This window comes from Sceloporus occidentalis, unplaced genomic scaffold, assembly GCF_023333645.1.
Source record: "Sceloporus occidentalis isolate IW3139 unplaced genomic scaffold, rSceOcc1.0.p SCAF_1, whole genome shotgun sequence".
Lineage (NCBI taxonomy): Eukaryota > Metazoa > Chordata > Lepidosauria > Squamata > Phrynosomatidae > Sceloporus > Sceloporus occidentalis.
This window is the reverse complement of record NW_028316981.1, coordinates 207,102,413-207,119,115: the sequence shown is the minus strand read 5'-3', so window position 1 is coordinate 207,119,115 and position 16,703 is coordinate 207,102,413. Positions and strand designations below refer to the sequence as shown.

The window sequence follows — 16,703 nt, the reverse complement described above, 5'->3', positions numbered from 1 at the left end:
CACTCTCTTTTTTTCTTTCAAAAAAAGACAGGCTTGTAAGGCTAAATGTAGACATTGGCGGGGTACAGACCGCCGATTTGCGGCGGTCTGCCGCCGCCGCCAGTAGGTCCGCGGGGGAGCCGGAGCCTTCAGACGGCCCGACTCCCGCGCGGACCGAAAAAGAAGCTCCAAAATGGAGCTTCTTTTACCGTCGCGTTTGCGACGTAGCGAGGCGCCAGGGGCGCGCTCGCTACGTCACAAGCGGCGCGACGCGTACGGACGCTCAGCGTCCGATACGCAAAGATGGCGGCCCCCATGTGAAAGGGGCGCCGCCATCTTGTACGTATAGAATACGTACTAGGGTTAGGGGGGTGCGGAAGCACCGCCCCTTCCTAACCCTAGTACGTATTCTATACGTACTAAATGGCGGTGTGTATCCCGCCATTATTCTGCAAGTCACAATTGCATAGGGTATTTTTTAAAAAAGTAACAGCTGTTGAGGAGGGAATCAGGATCACAGCTGTAGTGTGGTGAAGTGATTTAACATGGACCTGACCTAAACTGCTCCCCACATCCACATCTGCTCTTTATTTTTCATTAAGTAATCATGCTATGAGCCGTGTCCTGGTTAGCACCATGTTTCATTTTATCCCAAATCAATATGTAGTCCCCAAGGGGCTAGAACCCTGTCTTTAAAAACAGCTAAAATATTGGTTGCATTCTCCCTACCCCCTGTTTGCCCCCTGTATTAGAAGTACCCAAGGGCGATGCTTCCTTCTTTTTCTCTCTTCCAAAATGGGAGCAGCAACATCATCCAAAAGAAAGAGTAAGGATGTAATCATTATTCCCAATGCCCTCCATGCTACACTGGCGAGGGCAGAAAGAATCCTGGGTGTTATTGTAGTCCAGGGAGCTGATCGCTGAGTGACTGGAGAAAGTGGAGGATGAGATCGTGAGAGACATCACAGGGTGTGCTATCTCACAGTTACAAAGATGATGCCTGCCTCTTGTTTAGAGTTGTGAGTAAGCGATGCTGCTTGTAAGAGAGAGAATCAGTCTTTTGGTGTATGAGAGGTGAAATTTGCCTCCAATATAAGGAATGCCAACATTAGTCCCAATTGGAGTAGGCTCATTGAAAGGAATGGGTCTTGTTAGTTGCCACTTAGAGGTATTCTACTCTAGTTGATATCAATAGTTTAGCCTTAAATATAGAAAGGATACAGGTAGTTTTGTTGTTATGTGCCTTCAAGTCATTTCCAGCTTAGGTTCGGCTTTGGGTCGCCATATCATTGGGTTTTCTTGGCAAGTTTCTTCAGAGAGGATTTGTCATTGCCATCCTCTGAAGCTGAGAAAGTGTGATTTGCCCAAGGACACCCAGTGGGTTTCCATGGCTGATCCAGGATTTGAAGCCTGCTCTTCAGAGTCATAGTCCAACACTCAAATCTCTACACCATGCTGGCCCTCGTAGAGGTAGGAAGTTTGCAAAAAACAATGGTCCAAGAAATACTGGGATGTTGATTTCTTTTACAGCCTAACCTTTTTGCATGATTGCAAATTTTAAAAAGGAATTCAGAAATCAATACCTTGTCAGATCTGAAAGCACAAATTACTCAGACTTTCCTGGGGAATGGCAGGTGGACAAAGCAAGGCTGCCAAATATCCTGCTCATTACAACAGTGGCACCTCGCAGCCTCTTGCTCGGGATTAAAACCAATAATCCTTGTTTATTCTTTAGTAGATGATTTGGCAGAATTTATACATGCAAGAAGGTCCTGCTTCTCCCCTCTTTTGAGTTTGGACACAGAAGAATAGAGATCGATGGTTGCCTACCCCCTGCCAGAGCAAATTGACCTCTCAAATGCATCCGTTCATCTAGTTGGTATGGGGGATAATGGAGAGAGTTGAGTACAAAAAGAGGAGCAGGACTGCTTCTTTTCTCTTTGGGGGCATTCAAGTGCATTAGGCCAAAATAGGAAACAGGTGAAAGAAGCCCTCCCCTCCTTCCTTAACATGCTTCTCTGGGCAGAGCCTCCCATCAAGCAGGCCTGTTTGATCTCATACTTTGGGAGAGTGAATCCCACTCACCCATAGTTTCCCCCCCCCCACTCCTTTAAAAAAAAGGGGGGGGGATTTTTAAGTGGGTGGATAGATCCCTTACACAGAAGCCATTCTCTGTCTGTTGGAGAGACCAGCCTCGCCTGTGTTTTGGGAAGGGAACCAAAGTATTAACTCATCACATCTTCACAAGGCTTGGAGAAAAGAACCCAAGCACTTGGTTATACAAAAGAGAAGGCCCTTGCCCAAGTTTAATGTTAATTGTTAGATTCTGGGGGTGGGGAGAAAGGGCTACCACAAGAGGGTGTAATGCGCTGGATGTATAGATTGTCAAGCAGAGGTACATTGTTGAGAGAAAAACAATGCCAGGCTCATTAAATGCAGCTCAAGAAGTGTTGAGGTGGGGATGTGTGGGATTTGCACACGTGCGCTTTTTGTATGTGCCTGCTTATTTTCTATCACACCCAAATGTTTGTTTGTTTTGGTCCCACATTTTCCCACAGTTGTTGAGAATGTTTGTCTTTGATCTTGTGGCCTGATCAGTTACTCCCTAATATTTGTGGAGTGCTCCAGTCTTAAACGATTCCCCTCTTAAAGGAAGAGTGCAGCTGGAGTGTAAAGAGTGTTGGGCCCATCCTAGTCCTGTCTATCTTTATTGAGACCTGAGTCACACTGTGTGCAATGAAGTTTACTTCCACATAATGTGTATAAGTTTGTAGCTTTAATGACTCTATCAAAGATTAATTCCACCCTGAATGCTATGGGCAAGCAGGACAAATAGCAATAGCAATAGCATTTACGTTTCTATACTGCTTAACAGTGAACTCATTTTACTGACCTACAAAATGATGGAAGACTGAGTCAACCTTGGAGCCCTGGATCGAACTCACAATGTTGTGGTTGCAGTACCAGCATTTAACCGCTGTGCCACCAGGGCTCCCTGAATATTATGGGGCTGCCATTTAGGGGTTTAATGGCAGTGGTGTGGTTCATTTCCCCCTCTTCTTTCCTATAAAATACAGTAATGGAAATGTGCTGTGTGCCATCATTAAATCATGACTATCTCCTTCCTTTTATCTATATCATTGATTGTCGCTAGGAATAGAAATGCAGTGGTTTTATTTATTTAAACCTTAAAAAATCTCTTATTCATGTGTCTGCACATTGTTCCCAACCCGCCCAAAAAGGGACAGATTAATATACATCAATGTTGTTGGTGTTGTTGTTTTGTGTCTGCAAGTCATTTCTCACTTATAGGCCCGTTACAAATGGGCTCTTGAGGCGCCCCCATCATGTGCTAGGGGTTGGCCGGGGACCTAGCGTCCACACCGGCCTCACCCCTAGCACGTGACGGGGGTGTAATAATGGCGGCGCCCTATACACACAGGCGCTGCCATTATTACGTGCCGGACGCATAGCGTCCGCACGTCGCACGGCGCTTATGACGTCGTGAGTGCGCCATTGGCGCCTTGTGGCATCATAACCGCGCCGCGGGAAGAAGCGCCATTTTGGGGCTTCTTTTTTGCTCCGCGCGGTTTGGCTGCTGCGGCTCCCTTGCAGAGCAACCAGCAGCGCCAGCAGACCACCGCTTTTAGGCGGTCTGTAACGTGCCATAGTGACCCTAAGGTGAACCTATCATAGGGTTTTCTTGGCAAGATTGTTCAGAGGAAATTTGCCATTGCCTTTTCTGAGGCTGAGAGCATATGACTTGCCCGAAGTTAATCTTGGGGGTTTCACGGCCAAGCTTGGAATTGAACCCTGGTTTCTAGAGTTGTAATCCAACCTTCAAATCACTTTTCCACACTGGCTGTAATATAGATCAATACAGTGGTGAGAGATACTGTGTTTCCAGTTAAATTACAGTAATTATTTCTAAATGTGTATTAATATAGATCAATACACATTTAGAAATAATTACTGTAATTTAACTGGAAACACTGTATCTCTCACCACTGTCAGGTATTGGGGACAATAGTGAGCAAGGAATCATAGTTAGTCTTCCATTCAGGCCCGCAGCTTTTCCTTCTTATGGCTCTATATCAGTAGCTCCCAAACTAGGGTTTCCAGATGTTGTTAGACTAGAACTTTCATAATCCCTCAGTGGCTTTGAAGGTTGGGGCTTCTGGGAGTTGAAACCCAAGACCAATATTTTTACATCACTTTACAGGTTTTAAAGACCACTGTCAAAACTTAGCCTGGTATTTTTTGTTCTCCACTTCACCTGCCCAAATTAAAACAGGTTACAAAGACCAGAACCATCAAACAAACAAACAAAAACCAAACAGAACATAAATAACGCAGCCCAAACAACAGATCTCAAAGGCTACTACTGTACTAGATCCCTCAAAAGCCAAAATGCAGATATAAAATAAGTTGAGGAGACAAAATCATTTTAAAAAAACAACCTCAGAAGATAACAGCATCCACATCATTTAATAGATAGGGTCACCCATAGAATAATAATAATAATAATAATAATAATAATAATAATAATAACAACAACAACAACAACAACAACTTTATTTATATACCGCCCTTCGAAACATCAGGGCGGTTAACAACAATAACAACATACATCCAATTTAGATTAAAAACAATGCAATTAAAACAATAAAAGAACTTGTGCCAAATCACAAAGTACTAACGGGGGGGGGGTAGAGGGGGCTCTCAGGGCAAAGAATCAGGGGTAAGCCTGCTTGAAGAAGAACGTTTTCAGCCCCTTCTTAAATTGGACCAGGGAGGTTGCTGAACGGAGCTCAATGGGCAGCGAGTTCCAGAGGGTAGGGGCCGAGGTGGAAAAGGCCCTTCTGGTGGTATTAACTAATCTAGCCTCCGGAACTCTTAACAAGTGCTGCCCGGTGGATCTGAGTGTGCGGGGCGGATTGTATGGAGAGAGGCGGTCCTTTAAGTACTCTGGGCCCAAGCCATTTAGGGCTTTATAGGTAATAACCAACACCTTGTATTGCGCCCGGAAGCGAATAGGCAGCCAATGTAGGTCTTTTAAGACCGGTGTTATATGACTGGTCCTAGGTATGTTAGTGACCAGTCTTGCTGCCATATTTTGCACTAATTGCAGCTTCCGGGTATGGTACAAGGGTTGCCCCATGTAGAGCGCATTGCAGAAATCCAACCGAGAGGTTACCAGAGTGTGTACCACTGTTTCTAGGTCCCCCCGGCTCAGGTAGGGACGCAGCTGGCGTATCAGCCGAAGCTGATAGCAGGTGCTCCTGACTGTCGCATCCACCTGAGATGTAAGGTGGAGCGACGAGTCAAGGAGCACCCCCAGACTGCGTACAGAGTCCTTCACGGGAAGCGTGATCCCATTCAGGACAGGTGGTACTACCGCCATCCCTGGGCCAGGAGAACCTATCACGAGTACTTCGTTTTCTCTGGATTCAAGCTGAGTCTGTTTTCCCTCATCCAGCCCATTACCGACTCCAGACAGGCCACGAGAGGAGAGATGCCATCCCCGGTCACTGCATCAGTCGGAGACATAGAGAAAATTATTTGGGTGTCATCAGCGTACTGATAACCCCGCGCCCCATGTCTCCGGATGATCTCTCCCAGCGGTTTCATGCAGTGCCCCCAACTCCCACCTCTGCCAGGCGCTCCAGAAGGATACCATGGTCTATGGTATCGAAAGCCGCTGAGATGTCTAAGAGCACCAACAGGGACACGCTTTCCCTGTCAATGCCCAGACGGAGGTCATCGACCAAGGCGACCATGGCAGTCTCAACCCCGTAGCCCGCCCGAAAACCGGTTTGAAATGGGTCTAGATAATCTGTTTCATCCAGGATCGATTGTAGCTGGATCGCAACCGCCCTCTTGATCACCTTACCCAAAAATGGCAACAGCGATACAGGCCGATAATTATTATGCATCAGGGGGTCAAGGGAGGGCTTTTTTAATAAAGGTCTTACAGTGGCCAATTTTAGATTCGATGGAAATTGCCCCTCCCTGAGAGATGTATTGATGATCCGGTGTAACATTGAAGTTACCACCGGTCCCCCCTGAGCCGCCAGCCATGAGGGACAGGGATCGAGAGAGCAGGTCGTCTTCCTAACACTCCCAAGGATTCTGTCCACATCCTCGGTACTTACAGACTCAAAGTGATCCAGTTTAACCAAGTCCACGGAAGCTCTGGGCGCCTCTACTCTGGTTTCTGCTCTAATACTGGCATCCAGACCTTCGCTTATCCGAGAGATTTTATCCGCGAAGAAGTTGTTAAATTGGTCACAGCAGGCCTTAGCAGGTTCAAGGATCTGGTTCGGGGCAGGAGGGAGCTGAGTTAGCTCCCTCACAACCCTGAACAACTCTGGCGGACGTGACTCCGCGGACGCGACACGTGCACCATAAAACGAGTTCTTAGCTGCACGTATTGCCTCTCCGTAGTCCTTCAAGAGATGGTCTAGGAGAGTCTGGTCGGATAAGCGCTGGTGTTTCCGCCAGTGGTGCTCTAGCCGTCGCAGAACCCGCTTCCTTGCCCGGAGATCTTCCGTATACCAGGGCATCCTTTTGGAAGCAGGTCTGAGAGGGCGCTTGGGAGCGATACTGTGTATAGCCCTGGAAAGATTGATATCCCAGATATCAGTCAGGGCATCAACAGAGTCGCCGTCGGTTCCAACTGTATACCCCTCTAGGGCTTCTGGGAACCCAGTTGTTGGCCAGCAAGGCGAGCAAGTATAAGTTTGTTTTTAAAGATGATGCCGGGGAATAGATGATAGAGGGAAACATTGCTTTGAGCAACCACAGAAGATTTTTAATACTTCATGCAAGCTCATACACACACCAAAAAGAAAGGATAACTATAGTAGACTTAACAATCACCTTTTAGGTCTGGGATCATGGCTTGGAAAAGCTGATGTGTCTGACTGCCCCTCCTTCCCTCCAGTTTTAAAAATGTTAATATTCATCTGCTCTCTTTTCTTGAACAGAAGGAGCTCAAAATAAAATACAAATAATTTTCTCTCTTTCTGAAAATTAGCCCATCACAACCCCTCTGAAGCATTAATGAGTGTTAAATAGACCCAGGTGATGATGTGGGGAGATTGATTCTAAATTGAACATATTATACATTTTCCCTATTATTTGAGGCTTTTATTTCTCCTTGATTATAGGTCATTTCATGGGCAACAATACAGTCATAGATGTTTTGAGGAGAGAAGGATATGAAGTTGACCATACTTCTGCTGGAGAAGTCATCAACAGGTAACATGTTCATCTTTCAAATTTGACATGATACCCCTACAAAAGCTGGAACACACTCCCATGTCTTCATGGAAGGAGTGAGCAACATGTACCACCACCCATTTTTGTGCCACCAGATTACCACTGTTAGGGAATTCGAAAGTGGCAGCGGTGGTGGTCAGGGTTCAAAACTAGGAGAATCACACTTCTGGAAGCCTCTGGAAGGAGTGATGTTTATTCAAAGCAAAGGATATAGCCTGGTTTTACCCCACAAATAGTGGACTTGTGAAATTAAAACCAAAAAATAAATCAACTTGTGGTCATTTTGGGTTTTAATATTTTAAACAATTTTTTTTGGAGAGTCACGGCAGGTCCTGGAAGAGCATTCTGCAATGGCTGAAGTTTTTGCTCTATGGAGTTAACCATCCCAGGGCTTGATGTGAGAGTGTAAGCTGTGATCACCTTCACACTGCCTTTAGTTTCATGTTGGAAGAAAGCACATTATAAATTCTCTTTCTGAAAGAGTCAATAAATAGATTTTTTTTCTTTTTTTCTTTTCCAAATTAGCACAGCTGGTCCTCCCCCCATTTCCCCCCAATTCCCTTAAAGGTTTGGGGGAAATCACTTGATTGCTATACATTTGGTGACTGTATAAAAGTTTTCCCTCTTGCTGTATTTTTGATGGTCACTTTGCATATGGAAGCCATAACCTGGTGTTGCATTCATCAAGTGAAAATGTGAATTAGTTCCAGCTCTCATGAGAATTTGTTACTTAGGGGAAAGTGTTTATAGTATTGAAGCCTCTCTGGTAGTGGATGCCATGAACCTGGAAAGTAGGAACTAGAATTTTGGAGAGAAGGTCAGGTTGTTTAAAAATTGAGACTCTTATAGTGATGATTTCTGCCCCAGTTATAGAAACTGAAAATCCTCAGTGTAGAGGACTGAATTGGTCATCAACTGTGAAATTGTATTCTGTATCTTTATACAATGACTTAAACTCACAATAGATTGAAACGTTGCTGGTGAAACCTATATTGCAGGGTTTAAATGTTAAAAATGTTTAACCGATCACCATTTGATTCATTAGTTTTTAATAATAGTTGGCCATAATCAAACTCTCAGAATCTTCATTATATCTGCACCTTCCCAAAGTGGAAAGGGGTTCTGCTTAAAGGGGGAGAGTTGGGGCATTATTTGTCCATGTTTGCACAGAAGACAAATGTTCTTCTGGACAGTATTTAATCATTGAAGCAGCCTTGGCCTACCTCTTCCTCCTCCCTTTCTTCAGTCTCTTTCTAGGATCCTAAATAACCTGCAAGAATGATTCATGAACCACTGACTCACTTGTCAGAGCCTAGAGGAGAATCCCCATCTAAGTAATCAGGGAATTGTCTGATTTAGGTACTTACACATAACTGGGCTTGCCTAGGGCTACTCCCTGGCTCATTCTCTTTTTTGGAGAAACAAATTCAGGGTCACTCTTGAGTTCACCTGTGACCTCCTAGAAGGGTCTTTCATTCCATCATCTACTCTTCTGTCTTTGATCAGTCTGTTTGAAATTTGCTTCACATTCCCACTCCCTTGTTCAGGTTCACCGAGTACATTTGGATGAGAATTAAGGGCATGGATGTTCTCACTTTTTTACATTTTCCCCTCCTCTCTAAACTCAGCTCAGCATTAGGGCAAGAAGAAAATAATAGTCTCTGTTTGTATAATATTGTCTGTTACTGTGTGTTGCTTCTGGCATATATTTTAGAAGAGATCTGTATATGATCCCTTCCCCGCAGTATTTAAATCCTGATCTTGTATAAGCTGCACTCTTCAAATCACATAATGGCAATTAACCACTACTTGAACATCTCTTTAAAACTTTGTATACCATGTGGGTCGTCCCTTCTTTCTGATGAATTCCTGTGGATAAAATGAGAATCTGGCTCTGCATCATTAGACCAGTAGTTCTCACCTACAACTCACTTGTTTCTAAAAAAACAACAACAGAGGCACACTTTTGTCTTCAAGCTTAAACAATTTATTTTCAGAGAAGAGACAATTCAGTTGTGATTCTGTATTGTGGGGATGTGCATCTTGTGGCCCTCCAGATGTTGGACTGGATCATTGGAAGTTCTGACTAGGGTTGGTGGGAGGTACAATCCAGCAACACAGAGATGATCATTCATACTCCATGCTTGCTTATTGGGAGTGATGGAATGATCCAATTATGGGAGCCCTGCCCCCTTTAGGCTGACTCCAGCAACGCAAGATTATAATTGTGAATGATGCAGACATTCACACCGAGGGAAGCCCTCAGTGGATGTGCTTCTTGGATGTTCTTGTTCCATGATACTGACAAAATGTGTACAGTCTTAAAAATAATACCAATGATATAACATATAAAATAACACTTCCCCCTACTCAAGAACAAATACTAATTACAGTTGTACCTCCACATTTGCGGTTTTGACTTTAGCAGACTTGGTTATTTGTGGTTTTGATTAAGATGTTCTCTCTAAGAATCTCTGTGTCCTCCAGCATAATTCTTCCTGAAGTTGACCATAGAGTTGTGCTGGAGAACATACAAGTTTTTAGAGAAAACATTTCTCTATACATTTGTAGGTTGTCCAGCATGATTCTGGATCAGCCTCTGGCCATAGAGTTGCACTGGAGGACTTGTAGATTCCTTAGGTAAAAAGAATAGTGTTTTGCTATTTGCAGTTTTTCCACATTCACTGGAGTCCTTCACCCCTAATCCCAGCAAAGGTTGAGGGACCACTGTATAATCAGTTGTCCTAAGGCCAATATTTATAAATTGGCTGATCATATTGCAGGTCTGGTCACATTGCAAATCTAGGAGTATTTCTCTAAACTCAGCCAAGAAAAATCTCTATCTATCTATCTATCTATCTATCTATCTATCTATCTATCTATCTAGTGTATTTCCTGTGGGAGAATAACAAAGGTGTGTTCATGTACATGCAGTGTAGTTTAAAAACTTGTGAGTGCACTTTTGAGTTTGGAAATAAACAATAAGGCTCTGCAAATTTTGCATACTAGGTATTACTGTGGCAAAAAATCAGTGGCTTGCATCCAGAGGTGCCAGGTTGCAACATTGAAAGAATGGTACTCCTTCTGAAAAGAAAGAAAATATGTGAAATATGATTTAGATACTGGTTTTCCTTTCCCTTCTGCCTGATTGCTTTAGCAAGGAAGACTCAAAATCTGTCCTGCAGATTTGGGAGTGGCCAATGCAATGTAAATTTTTGCTTATGTCATACTTCCATGGAAGAGTAAATAATTTCAATAGTTTTCCCCTTGTGGAATTACAAGTTTTAGTGTACAGTTGCCCCTCCATGTCTGCCGACTTGAGATCCGCAGACTTGAAAATCCATTGAGGGGCAACTGCCATTAATGTCAATGGGGCATACGCCCCATTCAAGCCTATGGGGGCTTGAATATGCAAGAGTTTTGGAACTTGCGGGGGGCTCTGGAATGGATCCCACATGAGTTCCAAGGGCCAACTGTACTTTAAAATGATTTTTCACAGTCTAGACCCTTATTTCTAAGAATCAGTTCACAAATGAGACTTGGTTTTTGCACAAAAGGACAACAGGAAATGCAAAATTATTGTTGTTGTTGTTGTTGTTATTATTATTATTATTTATATAGCACTGTAGATTTGCACAGTCCTGTACATAAAAACAATAAATATAAAACAGTGAACCTGCCTATGGCGTACAATCTAAGAAATAATAGGATAATACATCCTCATAAATAAACAAAATAAAAAAATCTGCATAGCAACTGATCCTCCATGCCAACAATTTATCAGATTTATAAGCTTGGAATACAGCTGAATCTTGGAAGGCAAGTAAGTCCTCCATCCCTCCAATCCTCCCTCAGTTTTTTAAACTTAATTTTATTTTTTGCAGTGGGAAGAATCAAAAGGCAGTGTCTGGCCTCTCGTCGTCTTCCTCAGAATACCCCTCTTATGTCATCTCCCAAGATCTCCATCCTCCCCAGCAATATCCACTGAAAGAGGAGGAGGAAGAAGAGGAGGAGGACGAGCTCCTGCCTCATTTGCTGCTGCCAGAAAGCATTGACCTGCTGGAGAAAGTGGACAAGAAATATAAAAAGAAGAGGAAGAAGCAGCAGAAGAAACAACGTTTGCGCCAGTTCAATGACCTCTGGGTACGCATTGAGGAAAGGTAATGAGCTTATGAAAGTGGCCAGTGGTGTTTTGTGCAGTGAGAGGCTAGATTTCCCTTATGCCCATTGTAACTGGTGGAATTGGGGAAGTAGATAAATAAGAAATTCAGAAAAATTGTAACTACCTAAACAGGGAGAAGACTGTAAGAGTCTGGTGAACAAGGGATTGTGTTAGTAAGCAAGTAAAGGTTGAGTCTCCCTTATCCTGAATTCTAAAATCGGAAGTATTCCAAAATCGTCCACATGAATGGCTGAAATAGTGACACCTTTGCTTTCTGATCATTCAGTGTGCACAAACTTTTGTTTCAAGGACAAAATTATTACAAATATTATATATAAAAGCATCTTCATGTGTATAATGTATATGTGTATAATGTGTATATGAAACATAAATGAATTTCCTGTTTAGACATGGGTCCCATATGCAGATATTCCAAAATCCAACACCTCTCACACACACCCAAAACTCCCTCTGAAATCCAAAACACTTCTGGTCTCAAGCATTTCAGATAAGGGAGACTCAACCTGTACACTATTCTGAGTACAGTACAACAAATTCTGGCAAAGCATCATCTGAAGAATGGCTTTTTGTAGGATTTCTGATTGTCATTTGTGATGGATAAGTGAAAGTATGATGACCTTAAGTTCCAGTATTATTTTTAGTAGCAGGAGCAGCTGTAGTGTTGCTTCTTTTTGGTGTTACGGCATGTTGCTGAAAATGTAAATATATATACTGTATATACTCATGTATAAGTCTAGAAATGTTAGACAAAAAATTGACCCCAAAAACTCGGGTCGACTTATCCACAGGTCAATGTAAATACCATAATTTAACTCTTATTAAAAAGTGAACCATCCCCTGGTGAAAGGCATGAGTGCAATCTGTCCTGCTCTCTGTTCCATCCAGCATTTAGTGTGAGCCAAAACCATATGCCTGCCATCATTTTGTAGGTTCTCTGGCATTGTTTTCTTTTGCTTCATCAGTTAGATCCTTTGTTGCATGCCCCTAACTTTTACCCTCGACTTATCTAAGGGTCATATCAAAATCCATAATTTTGGCCCCAAAACCTGCCCTTGACTTATACATGAGGTCGTCTTATAGTCAAGTATATACGGTATATGATGATTTCTGGTTGACACTCCAACTAAAGTGAAATCATTCACACACATTTCTAAAGATATGTGCAAAAACTTGACAGCTTATGAACAAACCAGGGAGCTCATTAGGGCCCAAAACATATTGAGGTTTGAGACCACTTTAACTGCCCTGGCTCAGTGCTAGGAAATCCTGGGAATTGTAGTTTATTGTGGTACCAGAGTTCTCTGAGAAGGCTAAATGTCTCACGCAGAATTCCCTAGCATTGAGCCAGGGCAGTTAAAGTGGTCTCAAACTGGATTATTTCTGCAGTGTGTTTTGGACCTAGGTTTGAGACAGGACCTTTCGTAACTTCAGGAGAGCCTGGTTCTGATTTCTTGACGCAGTGGGTTTTATTGCAGTACTTTGGTCTGGGCTCAATGTATTGACACATCTGCTGTCAGGGCTGTTGTTCTGTAGAATTGCAGCTGGCTCTTTTTGTTGAACATGTGAATGTCCTATGGGGGCTTGTAGCCATGGAGAAGTAAGTGTTTAAAAGGGATACTAATTGCTTTCAGAATCCCAAAGTGTTCCCTGTCTCTTCCTGGTCTTAATACACTCGGTCAGCTGTAGTAGCCTGATAGTGCTTAATTGAAACTAATATGTTTTTTATTTTGTCAGTTGGGATTTAATATCTGCAACTTAAAATAACATTTTGACCTAGTTATTCAAAGTGGGAATAATAGGCAAAGATTAAGACACTCAGCTTTTTTGCTTGAACCTTCATAAGATATATACACAACACACACTTCTGTGTGTGAGTAGTTGTTCTCCTGGATTTTTTCTTTACATCTGAGCATTTTGAGGGGATCTGGAACCAATTTTGTAGGCTTCATCTGATTTGATTTTTCTTCAGTCTCCCTCTTCCTTACATCTCATCTTCAATGCATTCATTTACTTGTAAGACAAAGTCTTGAAGTATGCCACAAGGGGGTGGGTGAAGATGATGGGATGGAAGGCTTCAAGTTTTAAGATTGCACTGGCAGATATAGCTATGCTGCTTGAGTAAAGATCTACTTCTAGAAAAGGCTCAATGGAAAAAAAGAAATGAGGAAAATCAGGGAGAATGACCCCCCCCCCCCTTTGCATGTTTTTAAAATCTGCAGTTGCTCATAAGATGTCATTATTTCCTAATTTTCTTAAAGGAAGCTACAAGCAATTTTAGCAACTCTGGGAAGACACTGCACTGTTTTCAAAGACCATTTGCAATTTAGGGTTTATTTTATGCAAAAATTTGCTGATGGTATTTTTTCACAGAAAACAGCATTTTTGGTTGAAAATAATATTTATGTGTAGAAAATGATTTTCTGGGCATCACATGCTGTTCCCTGCTCAGAAAATTCTGTTTTGTACACAACAATCCTTTGTGGTTTTTGCACAGAATAGCTCTATTTTGTTCACAGAGAACAACATTTTCAGCACTGAACTGCAAAGATTCTTGTTAGTCTGGCTTTCTTTTTTGTGAGGGTTTCTTGATAATCCAGAAACACATTTTCCTATCATTTCTTGCATATTTTTGAATACTCTTTCCAAAACTATACTGTTTTTATGAACCTTTTTTGTTATTGCGGTTTTTAGTTTTATATGTATTTCACCTCAAGTTTGATTTTATTATAGAAATACAAGTTATAAATATTGAAATAAAAGAAATAATGTATAAATTCTCTATGTATAGATAGTTTTTAGCTAGCTATGCTCAGACTGGAAAAATTGTATTTTACTGCATTTTATAAGAGAAGCATTTCATCATGGGAACCTATACTTGCAAGTTAGCTGTGGTATTGCCCACAGTGAGAAGCAGGCCTGAGAAATGCCTGGTTCATATGTTGTCTCTGCTCTGAACCACTGGCAAGTCTCCTCCTAGACAAGTCTATACTGATCTTTGGCTGCGGCCACACTGCAAAAATAAAGCAGTGTGACACCAATTTAATTTCCATGGCTCAATGCTATGGAATCTGAGCTTTGTAGTTTTGTGAGATAGTAAGAGAGCTCTGGTGCCCTACCACACTACAAATTCCATAGCACTGAGCCATGGAAGTTAAAGTGGTATCAAAACTGATTTATTTCTGCAGTGTGGCAGTAGCCTATGTCTGCCACAACACACGTATTCTTAGTACGTGCCCTTCAGATATAATAACATGGATGTAATGCACAAAGGTATGTCTACCGTCTGTTAATTGCTTGAGGGAATAATTGTTTTAAAAGGATCACTACTAACTATGGAATAGGTGGCAAGCCCTAATTTTAAGGATTGTTCAATCAATGTTAAGATCTATATAAATACTCAGCTTTGGGGTTGAAGTACAATTAGTCCATGTTGTTTTCTCCCTTTCAGTAATGTGTTATAAAACCTACTCCTCACTTCATAAGACTATGTATTTTTTGTCTCATTCCACATGACACACACACACACACACATCCCACTTTTCTCCCCAAACTGGGACTAAATGCGACTCACAACAAGATCAACACTGAAGAGTACAGAAGTTGTATCAGAACACAGTTAAGCAAAAATTAATATTTGTATGCCCTTGAATTATGAGCAGTTAAAAGTACAGCTATAAGGAAAGTACAGCATCCACCCATATGATTCTACTATTCTATCTGTCCTGCTGCTTTTTTGCTGAACAATATCTGATCAGAACGGTTTGTTCTGTCTTTCTTACCTTGCAGTATGACTGATCCACCTCCGCGGATCCGCATAATCAATGGATACATCACTGTAGAACCCCAGCCGCGGGGACATGGACGATCCAGTCACATCGAGGCGGATCTGAGCTCCTCCAGTGGGCTGTTTCTCTTTTTTTACACATTGACATTGACTTTGGTGCTGCCTACCATAATGGTGCTGATGCAGATGTGAATCCTCACAAAGAACTGCATACTCTGTTTTGGGGGATTTTGGTGGGCAAATGAAGAATGACTTCTCTGAATGGGAGATCATCTATGTGGGTGTGTTTTTAGGCCTCATCCTTTTCCTGAATCTGGACCATTTACATGATTAACTGGCTTGACTTTGCCCAATACAGGAAAAGGTATTTTTTAACGAAAGCCATTTTTTTTATCCTTCTCTTGCAGAAGAAATATTTCATGTTATCCCATAATGATTTTGGGAGATGTATATGTAATGTAGCTGTTATTTAGCTGTATGAAACTGACTTAAATGAAATTGGTTTGGATGTGTGTGTGTCATTTTCTACATTGTGTGTCTCTTGGCTGGGTGGTAAAGCAAATTTTAAGCACCCGAAAGCAATAACAACCTCAGTGGAAATAATATTTCAGTCACAATTATACCAGCTAGAATGTGATGCTGTCAGCCCTTGGCAGATGCACACAACACCTTGGTGCTTGTTCTTGTGTAATTTCCAAATGCTGCCCATTCCCTCTTGCTTTCCCCCAGTTCCTTGTGACAATATCTCATTCCTGGAACAGCTTTGTCTATTAAATGATGGTGTGTTTGATAGCTCTAAAGGTGGTTCCTCTCTTTGGTACAATTTAAGGTATATTTTGGTGCCTTTTTGAAATAACATTTTAGTGTCTGTTTGTAATAAATAAATGCATTATCCCTCTTGTCCCTTGCATAGGGTTGCTACAACCTTGTCTGGAAATTTGTTCATCTCACTGCTGGATTTCAGGGTTAGACCAACATGGTTACTTCCTGAGCTCATGTTAGTATGCCAGCCACACAGGGTCGGTCAGTCATCTCTCACTGTTTTTCTTTTTTCAAGTGTTGCCAAAGTGGCATGGGAAGCAGCCATGTTGCACCTATTCCCTATACTAGATATGTGATGGGTACACTGGGCTTTATTCCATGTTCATTGTTGCCTAACAGTGATGCTGCTGCAGTGATCAAGGTGGTAAAATATATTCAACTCTCCTAATCTTCTGTTGCCTTCATACACTTGAGACCGGGATTGCCATATAATACATAAGTTATTTCAAGGATCCAAAATGTGCTATCTGTTAATCCAGATTGTGCTGTGGTTGTGGTGATGGTGGTGAACTTCTGTGATTAAAAAAAGCCCATTCATAAACATTCCAGATGCTCAGTGTGTTTAAATCCAGCTTTGAGAAAGGGAAAGGCAATTTTTTTAATGATATGAAAGCCAAAGTTGCTTCTAAAAAATTCCAAAAAGATCTTTCA

At 42.0% G+C, this 16,703-nt stretch overlaps 1 protein-coding gene across 2 annotated transcripts in view; it reads left to right on the top strand.

The window, feature by feature from the left end:
• LOC149323272 (metalloprotease TIKI1-like) overlaps positions 1 to 16,250 on the top strand; it is an 82,818-nt gene extending 66,568 nt beyond the window's left edge. Inside the window, exons 5-7 of one of the 2 annotated variants that reach the window (XM_089510563.1) lie at positions 7,152 to 7,242; positions 11,148 to 11,423; positions 15,233 to 16,250. In XM_089510563.1, the coding sequence (XP_089366689.1) occupies positions 7,152 to 7,242; positions 11,148 to 11,423; positions 15,233 to 15,422 (557 nt within the window). In that variant the 3' untranslated portion in view covers positions 15,423 to 16,250. The remainder of the gene's footprint in view (positions 1 to 7,151; positions 7,243 to 11,147; positions 11,424 to 15,232) is intronic. The other variant, XM_089510573.1, reaches the window with a different exon arrangement.
• The last annotated feature ends 453 nt before the right edge of the window (positions 16,251 to 16,703 follow it).